At 40.3% G+C, this 11208-nt stretch overlaps 1 protein-coding gene across 1 annotated transcript; it reads right to left on the reverse strand.

The window, feature by feature from the left end:
* Nucleotides 1-606: 606 nt before the first annotated feature.
* slc25a11 (solute carrier family 25 member 11) lies at nucleotides 607-10776 on the reverse strand. The gene is made up of 8 exons (XM_048238044.1): nucleotides 10578-10776; nucleotides 9601-9753; nucleotides 8864-9070; nucleotides 7989-8079; nucleotides 7710-7800; nucleotides 7337-7436; nucleotides 5990-6041; nucleotides 607-2422 (listed from the first exon to the last, which is right to left on the reverse strand). The coding sequence occupies exons 1-8, from the start codon at nucleotides 10646-10648 to the stop codon at nucleotides 2267-2269; spliced, it is 921 nt and encodes a 306-aa protein (XP_048094001.1). The 5' UTR covers nucleotides 10649-10776; the 3' UTR covers nucleotides 607-2266.
* Nucleotides 10777-11208: the final 432 nt, after the last annotated feature.

Below are 11208 nucleotides of genomic sequence, written 5' to 3' on the forward strand. Positions count from 1 at the left end.
AACATAACAATGTGTTTTTGTAACCTATGTAAATAATGAGTTCACACAATCATGTCAGCCTGATGTGGCTGAAGTGCAGCAATGAGTATGTATTGAGTTCAACAAAAAGAAAAGCAACCTTCTTCATCATCATCATCATCATCAAGTCAGAGGTGTCAAACATAAGGCCCGGGGGCCAAATCAGGCCCGCCAGCAGGTTTCATGTTCCCAGATGTTTTAGGTAGGAAGGGAAAATTAAAAAAAAAAAGATATTCACATCCAGTTGTCTTCAACAATGTGTAATAAGCAATATCACTATGAAATGATAAATTGATTAAACCTACCACTACAAACCATCCTCAGGAAGGAACAAGCAGAAAAACTAACATGGAAGTAGGGTATTTCAAGAGATAAAGAGCAGTATATGACAGCAGTACATTATTTGTACTTGTTTGCTCATAAGTGTGACTATGACGGCCCCCCACGAGGTCTCATTCCAACAAATCCGGCCCACTACCTAACACTGCATAACATTTTGGTCTGCAATATCTACAGAGGAATGCATCATAACACCACCTGTAAAAAACATATTATAACAAGGACAAAAGCACAACATTGATGCTGATGTTCAAAGGAAAATATTTATTTTTGTTTATTTTTTTGTTTGTTTGTTTCGTCGTGTTTTAACCAGAATCGCAGAATAGATGTTTTACATCTGGAAAAAAAAAAACAGCATTCTTTCTGGTTGTTAGGAACAGTAAAATGAGCAGTGTGTTTGTATAAATGAACATAAATGAACAGGTTGGTGGTGAAACACAATGAAAACACTATGACTTTCACAAGACGGCTAAACAGGGGAATTTATGATGTCCTAATCTTGAGTAAAAAAAAAGGAGGTTCAGGAGATTCTCATTTGCGTAAATTATATTACATTATAGTCATCATGATCCTATTTGACCATTTTATAAATATGTCCTTAAATCAGATACTTGTATTCTTCCGGCATGGAGTAAGGATCAGGAAGAACATGATTGAAACACATTTGACTACAGTCACTCTGTATTTAAGAACCTTTAGCGTGTGCAATGGTTATAAAGAGGTCTCTGAGCTTGTATACCCTTGACTGTACAATCACTACCAAAACATTCATTGTATTTTGAAATGTAACAGTAGTGATAAATAGACCGACATAAACCCTCTGACACAATAGTGGTACTTCATGATAAGCATTTGAGTAATATATGGAATTCGATACTAGTTTTATTTCCAAATTACTGGCAGTGTATTGAACTACGACAAAGTAGTTCATTTACATATTTTAGCGGTCAATCACAGCAATGACTGGATACATTTTTTATAGTCATTAGATCACTACAATCTGACCACTGTTGTGCCTGTTGTATTTGGATACACTGATGGCATTTCTGCTCAATCAAATTGAAATGTAGTTTGGTTTTCAATGTTAGAAATGACTGAGGAGTGAAGTTTGTTGCAAATAAAGACCACTCCAAGTCCCAACTCAGACTTTACACCGACACACAAGAGATGAATATATAAGCTAAATGTGTTTTTCAAACAGGGGAGTACCCATCAGGTACAAACATCTTGTGGCTTTGACTAATCAAAGCCACAGGACAAGTACCATAATGAAAATCACCATCATCAAACAAGCTTAAACACGTTCACAGTAATGTGTATGAGTGTGCTTTTTAGATAACACGTTACTCCAGTTATGGAGAGACTTTGAATTGAACAGAGTTTCATAGGCGTTTGTCTTTAAGCATTTCGGCAGTACATGTTCATTTATGTCAACACTACATGAGCTTTTCAGGTCATTAAGATCAAGATGTTCCTGCAATAAATAAATACTGTCAAAGTAACTCTGAAGAAGAGTCAGATTTCTAAACTGTCTAAATGAATATAGCGTGTTTTGTATTTTGAATGACCTGTTATGGTTAACCCCAACAGAAATGAGGTTGTTTGGTGGTTGGTAAAATTGAGACCGTTGTTTGGGTAGTAAAATTGAGACCACTGTTTGGGTGGTAAAAGTGCAGTCTGTTTAGGGTGCATCTAAGGTGTAGTGGTGCACAACCGTTTTCAGGAGGGCCGTTTATTTAAGCGTTGCTCAACCATTGCTATCAGGACCTTTAAAGTAAACCAAGGTTTATAAAATGTTCAATTTACTACTCTATCAATGGATGTGAAACAAGTGGGTACACCTCCCCTGAAGCCCCTCACCACTGTGACTGCTCTTCTGCGGCATGGCCCCACCATTCACAACACATTTCTATGAGTCAAGGAAATAGATCTTATAGTATTTGTTCATCTGTTCCAGGAAGATGAAGGTGAGGACCGTGTGGGGACCCAGCCGAGCATAGTACGGGGTGAAGCCCTTCCACAGGCTGAAGAAGCCTTCTTTACGGATCACTGTAGCTAGCACATCCTGTGGGTGGGAGAAAGGGTGGCAGCATCACTTGACAATTCTCAACAAAAACACAAACAAGCCAGTGTGATGGAGTCCTGTCATTACGTTTGAGTATGCAGGAGCGGTTTCTCATATGTGGGCAGTATGGGCAGCATCTTGCCAGGGGCGACACGAGTGTCGACACAAAAAAAAGTGATTCTCCTATGGAGCACGTCTCCCTACTGGAACAAGGGAGTCGAGAATATCGCACAACCAACGCAATTGCCTCCAAAATAGCACATTTCATTCATAACATTGTGTATACAGGGCTATAGTTTCACATAGGCTACATGTTATTGTTCTGGATTGTGAAACAGTAAAAAAAAAAAAATACAAAAAATACAAAATGAATCTGCACAACAAAATGAATTTGTTTCGTCTTGACAATTGGTTTACACTGTTGAGGGATGGGTGATTTGATTCTGGAGAGCCAAATAAACTTGACAAGAAAGGGTCAAGACATCAGGAAGGAAAAAGAGCAAAGGAGAGGAGAAATAAGAATAAGATTAATGCAGCTATGGTGTCTGTTTATGATTAGCCTATTAGCATACACATATAATGAAATAGGCTGACTTAATTAAATGTTACGGTTGTTAGCCCCTTGCTATGTTGCTGTGCTATTATAGAACAACAGTAGTTTCAAATTGAATTTGCTGAGGGGGGGTGGTTGCCCAGGGCGTCATACATGATGGGACCGCCACAGTGAGTATGTGCTCTGACTGTCATACCAATGAGCCCAGCTCTTTGGCGTAGCGGTCAGGGTGCAAGTTTGGTAACCCACAGACCTGGGACCCTTTCCCTTCGTTGCAGCCAGTTATAATCGATGCAGCACTGCCTTTGGACTCTGTTCTGTAAAGTCAGCCAAGATTTGAGCATTGGTTCATGGGACGCTTTCCACAAAGCTACCAAAAGCTCTGTGTGAGCTGTATGAGGAACCCCCAGGTTAGGTTGTCCCCTGTGTGAGGGACCTCAGAGATTGGGTTAAGCACTAGTGTGGGGCACCCTGGAATGGAAGACGGGGATAAATGAGGGATGCCATTGTGTGTGAAGCTCATGGGCCCTTCCTGCAGTGTGCTGGAGTGCCATATGATCAAGGTACCAACAAGCCTGGTCCTTTAGCATCAGGGTGCAAGCTTGCTACCCTGTAGACCAGTGTTTCCCAAACTTTTTTTCTGGGGACCCACTTTTTAAAAATTAAGATCATCGCGACCCATTTCACTTCAGATCTAACATGCAACCTGCATGCAACCATATTGTTTTAGGCCACAGGTTCTCAAACTTTTCTTGGGGGTATTCTTGCATGCTACGTTGCGTTGCAGACAAATGGATCCATAACACCATCAATTCCTATGTAAACATAGCAAGTAACTCAAGTCGTTATATTGTCGCCTATTTGTGGAGGTTTCTTTATTTGGAAAGTTGAATCCGCATTTTCCTCTGGAGTTAAACGTTTGTTTGTAGGCCATATACCAATGCCGTGTATTGATGTTTTGACAAGCTATGTTGTAAGAATATGAAATGAATAAATATCAGAACAAGAGGCTTTTGCGTAATAGTCAAAAGATAATGCACCTTTACTGTAGCCTACAGTATAGAGTTTGCGAGGTGGAAAACGAGAGGAAATAATAGCGTTTAAAATGTCCATTTAAATTGTAGCCTAATAATGCACTGTTGAGTGTTTTAAATCGGAAAAATAAGGAATGTGAGGAGGTTGCTATTAACTTTAAAGAGTGCATCTACAATCAAAACTATCTACAGCCTATGACGCAAATTGAATAGCCATGTCTATTTTAGTTGACTATTGACTAGATTTTAATCGGTCAAGTTGAAGAGCTGATTAGGCTGATGTCCCTTGCATTTTGCAACTGCGAGGTCCGCACAGAAATGTTTCATTTTGCGGATGAGATGTCCACGCTGTCCCCTGTGCGACGTGTTTCGCCCCAGTTTCAGAGCTATTCTAAATGCAAAATTGCACAGAGGGCCGTGACTGTGGTAAACAAACTATATCCTAATAGAAAACAGATAGCTTTCCTGGCTAAATGGTATAAATTAGGCCTATTAGACAACATAAATTGTGCTGATCCAAATAAAATCTCCTGCGACCCACCTGTGGGTCGCGACCCAGTCTATGGGAAACACTGCTGTAGACCAAGGTCTGAGGCTGTGTGGGGCAGCTCTAGTCAGCTATAATCAATGCAACAGTGTCTTAGGAATCAGGCTTATGTACATTTTGTTTTGATTTTTTTGTGTGAAGTTTTTCCATTTTTTAGGCTTCTTGCTTTTTATTTGGATAGGACAGTCAAGAATGACAGGAAGCGGGATTGGGAAATGACCGCAGGTCAGACTCGAACCTGGATGCCCGTGGGCACTTGGACCCAAACATGGTACAGACGCTGTAGCCAGTTGCAGCGCAGTGCCCCTTCCAAGGCTTTGTACATTAAGCCACATCAATGTTTGCGCGTTCACTCAAGGAAAGGACACTAGTGTGTGACAAAGGGAAAACAACTTGCAGCTTGAGAAACCTGTGAGCTAAGAAGATTTTCAGGAATGAGAAAGGGCAAGGCGAGGGGAAAGAATAGAAGCAAGGGAAGAGGGAGAAACACAGGGGCAGATCAGGTACCCAGAGGGCCCAATAAAAATGAAGGAGGAAGGGAGAATAGGTGAAGGAAATATACACTACCATGTATATCACTTATACATTTCCATTCCACTCCATTATAGACAGAATATCAGATGATGATTGCATTGTTTTTTAATCAGAGCAGCAGTTTTCAGATTACATTATGTGCTTGCATAATTGCAAAAGGGCTCTCCTTTTTAAAATGATAGATTCATAAACAGAATGTGCCTTTGGAACATTGGATGAATGGTTGCTGATAATTGGCAATAGATATTGCATTAAAGATCAGCCATTTCTTTCTACAACAGTCGAGAACCTTTTTGCAATTATATAAGCACATATGTAATCTGAAAACTGCTGCCCTGATTAAAAAAGCAATGCAACTGATCTCAGCTGGTATTCTGTCTATAATGGAGTGGAATGGAAATTTCTAAGTGACCCCAAACTTTTGACCGGTAGTGTAGCTACACACATTTCTCAGCCATAGAACAACACCGTACCACAGGTGATAAAGCTGCACATACAATCACTACTGATAGTGAGGATAACATAGCAGGAAACACTTAAAGTAGAAATAGAGGCTGATAAGGCAGCATTGATTAAGCATTCAAAATAGCAGCAATTCAAAACAAAGTCAATTTTAGTTAATTATAATAAGGTGTCCATATTGTTTACTTAACATAACAAAATACATTAATATAGACCTGATAACAATCTATCTAGTAATCAAGAACTCAATGCACTCAGTGAAAGTCTTGCCCTTTCCTCTCAACGTGTCTTTCAGTGCTGCTCTCGGCCTCTACTCCTCCCCCTGTCACTCTCTAAAGGTCAGAGCTATAGCGGTCTCAGTGTTTCCCTCAAAACACTCGGACAAATGCAAGAAGCTGACAGGCAACACACGAAACTAGGGTACTGACGACACTTACCAGTCCATTTCTGTACTCTGGCTTGCCATCAATCATTCTCATGTTCTGGATCCTAGAGGTTTAGAGGGGGAAAAGAGCAGTCCCAGTGAGTGAGAACTGAAAAGAGACATACTTCACACACAGAATGAATAAATTCAATCTTAACCTTGATGTGAAGCTATCTCCATAACCCAACCTGCCACAGAATTAACAGGCCTGGTCACTAGCTTTTGCAAAGTCAACAGCTTGCATTGCATTTCCACAGAATCACTTAGAGTGAGGACTTGGTAGTGGTTGTAAACATGGCATTTCATGCTAGCTTGTTTAAACACTTAATTCTATTGTACAAGTCCCATCTGCTGCGTATAATCTCCTTGTGTCATTCAGACACTAGCCAAGCAAAAGACGAAAGGTGAGGTTTGTGTTGGGGTTTGTGCGGCCATGTTTGAGATCACTTCAGATAATGTGGACAATTTATCACAGAAATAATGAAGAATAAACCATATAAATCATGGTCTGGGTGATCCGGTCACAAGTGGATAGCTGAGACATGAGTGTGATTTGCCATGATTTAAGTGATCAAGTGCAAACAGAGAGTAAATGATAATATTCCTTTTTTTAAATGAAGCCCTTCTCTGTGAAACAGCCCAAGGAAAGGAGGAAGGCAGGTGCAACCCATGTTTAGTAACCAGCATCCAATAGGAGTAATATTAAACATAATAATAATAAAACACCCGGCAACTTGTCAGATCCAATGGTCAGGGTTTTTTCTTCCTATGAAGTTTGGACTTGAACGGCGAGCCACACTCAGAAAAATGCTTGCTGATGAAAGATAACACACCCCCCCCTCCCATCATACATCTCATCATCCTACTGTTTGTAGTAGGGAAGAGGTGAGTTGAACAACTTACAGTAGAACTTTGATCCTTAAACCTTGAACTTTAGACCTTAGATCTTGAACTTACAATTTTTAACTTTATTTATTTTCAATAACCTAGGTAATATTTGTATTTAATTGTTTGTTTTTATGTTCTCACTTATCTACCATTTATAAATACATATATCTTAGTATTAAAAAAAAGTATTCTTCCAAAGATATTCCACCTGTGTTTACTGTAGTGTTATCACACCTGGCTCTGTAGCGGATCCTAGCATATTCTGACCTTCCTAGCCTATAGTGCGTAATAAGATATTAATTCTATCATTTCAATTGTAACCATTCTGAGTCTGAGAGGATTACACATGTTTCAGCTCAAAACAACCTCATTGGACAAGCTAGAAGCTATTGGACACACAGCAAAATGATTGCTTATTCACAAAGAAATGAAGATGTCCAAAACACTGCTATACAGAAGGTTATGAACATACCTGGTCTTGACAATGTCTACAGGCATGGAGGCTGCAGTGGTGACAAGCCCACTGATCATGCTGGCACAGAAATGGCAGAGGATATCATCTCCAAAATATCCTGAGAAAACAAACACAGAATCACAGGTGAACAAAAGATACAATCAGCAAGAAACAAGCAAGCACACAATCAGCGACAATGCAACACTACACTACTATCTAATGTTTGCACTTAAACAATTGCAGATAGAGATTTTGAGTTCTCAAGAATACAGATTTCATGTAACAGAACTGTGTGCCTGCTAGGTTGAACTTTCATGGTACACTAAATGGGCTCCACTCCTCCAAACTACCAGAATACATTATGAGTAATGAGTGAGTTATGAGCGCTCACCTGAATCCAGCAGAGCCTGCTTGGACTGGGAGTATGAAGCAAGTTGAGCAGCATTCACAACCACAGCACGAGCCATGGTAGGTATACAACCCTAAAACATACACAAGACCACAGATATGTCTTAATGCTGTCCAAATGACATTTGCGATTGTACATTTGACAAAAAACGGACAATATTCTTCACTTTCTGTTGCTCATTGTCTCTCATATACTCATTATGCACTCATACACATGCCTAAACACATCATCATACAAACAAGTATGCCTCTATATACACACCCTCCAAAGCGTTGTGACCCCTTCCTCTCGGGTGATCCTGACAAGAGCATTGAAGACATTGGAGTAACCCCTCCTCTGATCCGGAGGCAAACTGTGGGAGAGATGGGGTAAGACAGCCTTAGACCTTCAACTTCCTCGCATTACAGCTCCCCTCCGCCATTACAAATATTCAGAATACACAGCAAATGTTACAACTGTTCTGACAAATGCTTCTGTACACAGAAGATTAATGACTACGACAGTGTGGTATCATTTTTATATAGGTTTCTCATTGAATTAAATGTTTTAGTATAACCTACATATATGCAGTGAAATCCAGTTACCATCTTTTGACTTAGGAATGTTGAGATAACCCCTGTTATCTGAAACCTCCCTCTGTTGGAATCGTGTTTGTTGTAAGGTATCTGATGGTGCTGACCCCGGGGTTGATACCAACATAAACATAGTTTAGGTTGGGGGGTTCTATTAAATTCCAGCTGGTTAAATGATCACTGGTAGGGTGGTATCTTGTGATTTTCCGTGGGTGTGTTAAGGGTATAAGAACTGGCTTCACCCACAGATTTGTGGGATTGTTGTGACCACAACAGCAAGGTTACTAATACCTTGAATTGGATTGGTCTACAATGCATGTTAAGATCATTTATCTATCTAATATCCAGGTTAATTCTCACATGTGGAATCAGTCTAAACTGCATGTTAACAGCATTTATTTATCTTATATCCAGGTTAATTCCCACATGTGGGATTCACTTCAGTATGAATCTCAGCTGCTTTGAAACAACCTCACAGATGCAACTATAACAGTAACAGTAGCAAGAGCGCTAGCACTGTTTTGATCAGTGGATGTAGTACTCAGTGTCACTACCATCGCTTACCGTCCATCTGCGGTCATGCGGATTAGGGCCACCTCTGCAGGGGTTCCCACAAACGCTCCAGTGGCCCCAGCGGTCATGCCAATCAGAGCCTTCATAAGGAAGTTTGGTGGGGTGCCGTCAGCTTTGGTCATGCGTTCAAAGAGCACAGTGTAGATGCCTAACCTTGTTGTAGTGTACGTGGCTTGCCTGAGCAGACCAGCTGAAAGACTGGTAGAGAAGGAGACAGACAGACTTAATTTAGAGGAGAAACAAGACAAAAGACCTTCTGTTGCTGTTTAATAGTGTGCCCTGCCCTCACATGTGTGACAATGACTGTTAACAAGTCATAAATTGTGTTTCTGTTGTGCATTTCATTGAAATAGGATTTTACCCATGTCCAGATAAGGGTCTGTGAATGTCTGGGATATCAGCATTAGATTAGGAATGAGGACAAAGAGACATATGGTTGCGGATGTCTAAAAACCCTGATAAATTTGACAGCTAACATCTGAAGAACATCTGAGAGTCCAGGAGCTTGTTCTCTCACTTCATCTAATCCTGTGACACTGGTGTGACACAAAATGTAGCCTTGCTTTAAGAAAAAGACTGGACATATGCAAGCATGGTGACTCAATCAAATGCAGTCAATATAATATTTATAAGTGCACTAAGGCCTATTGCTAAATTGTAGCTAAACAAAATCATTAATTGGAATGTAGAAAGTATAAATGATAGACATGTGTGATGTGTATTTTTACCCTGTGTAGATTCCCCCTAGGCCCTCATTCTTAAGGATGCTGGCCAAGGCGTGGAAGCTGGTCTTGTACTCGCGAGCTTTGGACCCCTGTCCTGCCAGCTGCATCCTGTTCTTCACCAGATCCAGCGGCTGGACAAACACTGTGGCCCCCATTCTGCCAGGAGATACAATACTGACATTATTTCACCAAATCACACTCACACAAAACCTATCAAGTATATACAAGAGCCACAACCAAAGCAGGAAATTTTCATTTTCAGCATTAATTTTCATTAATGATATACACAATACAAACAGTGTGGCCACCTCAGTTGTTTCTGCAAAATGGGTTACAGCACCAAAGATCAAGGGTCAAATAATGAACTCATAATAGCCTTAGTTTGCCACAAGCTGAGTTAATTCTTAAATCATGGTAGCAGGAATGCATACTCCAATTAGCTCGCTAAGTTTAAGAGCCATAACAAAAACGTGTACCTTGCTTGGCAAGAGGCATTTGATATTGTTCGAGCTGCCAATTTAATCAATACTTTTTTACCACTTCATTAATTTGTAGTTAAGCTAAATGTAGCGAAATTATCATAGATCCCCAACTGTCAGTGGTGTAATATTTCATGACAACATGTTCTTGAAATTACAGAGTAAACTGGTCTGGATGACATTTAAAATCACTGTCAGTGGGCCGACATCATACGGGCCTTCCATCTCAGAATCATAACGTTAGCTACATTCCATTATTGCAATAATGGAAAACACAGTCTTTGCATATCTATCAACAGCTTTAAGACATCTCTTGTTTTTCGCTAACATTGTCAGTTGGCACTATTAATACGTATTCAAATACGTTTGTACCGCTGCAAATGACCTCGCCATGGAAGCTAGCTAGCTAGCGCTTTACGGATATTGACTACAGCTTGCAGAGGCAATAGTCCATTGCCTACACAGGTTAGCTAGCGAGTGTTACAGCAACTGTTTACATACCCAGCCAAACCGCCGAAAAGAAACTTTACAGATTTTGGAGAGGTTTTGGGCTTTGTCCCTGATGTTGCCATGGTTGTGATGTTTTATGGTTCCAGGCTAGGACACTTGTAACTGTTTTAAGTGCCCCTGCTTCTCCACTGCTAGACTGCCTGCAACTACAGTATCCAGCAAGGTGACACAGTGGGACCGCGCACGTCCACAAACGGCGCAGTAACCCAATAGGATAAATAGGCTAGAAGACGGAAACGAGCACGTACATGACGTGGTCTGGTCCCCCTTTGATGAGAACATTTCTTAAAGGGGCACCACATTTTACATCCATCAGTCCAAATTCCAAAATAAACACATTACTTCATAGAGCTCTCCATTCACATTAAACACTATATTTATGTAAATTGAGTTGCTTTCTTTCTTTCTTCTTCTTCTTTTTTATATCTCCCCTGGAGTAGCCTAGCCTACTTGACCTGTTTGACATTACATTACATTACATTACATTACATTTGGCTGACGCTTTTTTAGCCAAAGCGACTAACAACATGGTAAACAGTTTAAGTTTTAGAGCAATTCTCAACAATTTTAGGACAATTTAAAAACATTAGAGTACAGTAAGAATAAGTGCATTAGTGAGTGC

Source organism: Alosa alosa, chromosome 2 (genome assembly GCF_017589495.1).
Source record: "Alosa alosa isolate M-15738 ecotype Scorff River chromosome 2, AALO_Geno_1.1, whole genome shotgun sequence".
Taxonomy (NCBI): Eukaryota; Metazoa; Chordata; class Actinopteri; order Clupeiformes; family Clupeidae; genus Alosa; species Alosa alosa.

Bases quoted from the DNA above. Each gene is read 5' to 3' on its own strand.
- slc25a11 (XM_048238044.1), bottom strand. From the start codon at position 10,648: ATGGCAACATCAGGGACAAAGCCCAAAACCTCTCCAAAATCTGTAAAG. The intron at 9,754-10,577 runs GTATGTAAACAG...ATCTCCTGGCAG, and splicing joins CTTTTCGGCGGTTTGGCTGG to AATGGGGGCCACAGTGTTTG. The intron at 9,071-9,600 runs GTAAAAATACAC...CTTCTCTACCAG, and splicing joins CTAGGGGGAATCTACACAGG to TCTTTCAGCTGGTCTGCTCA.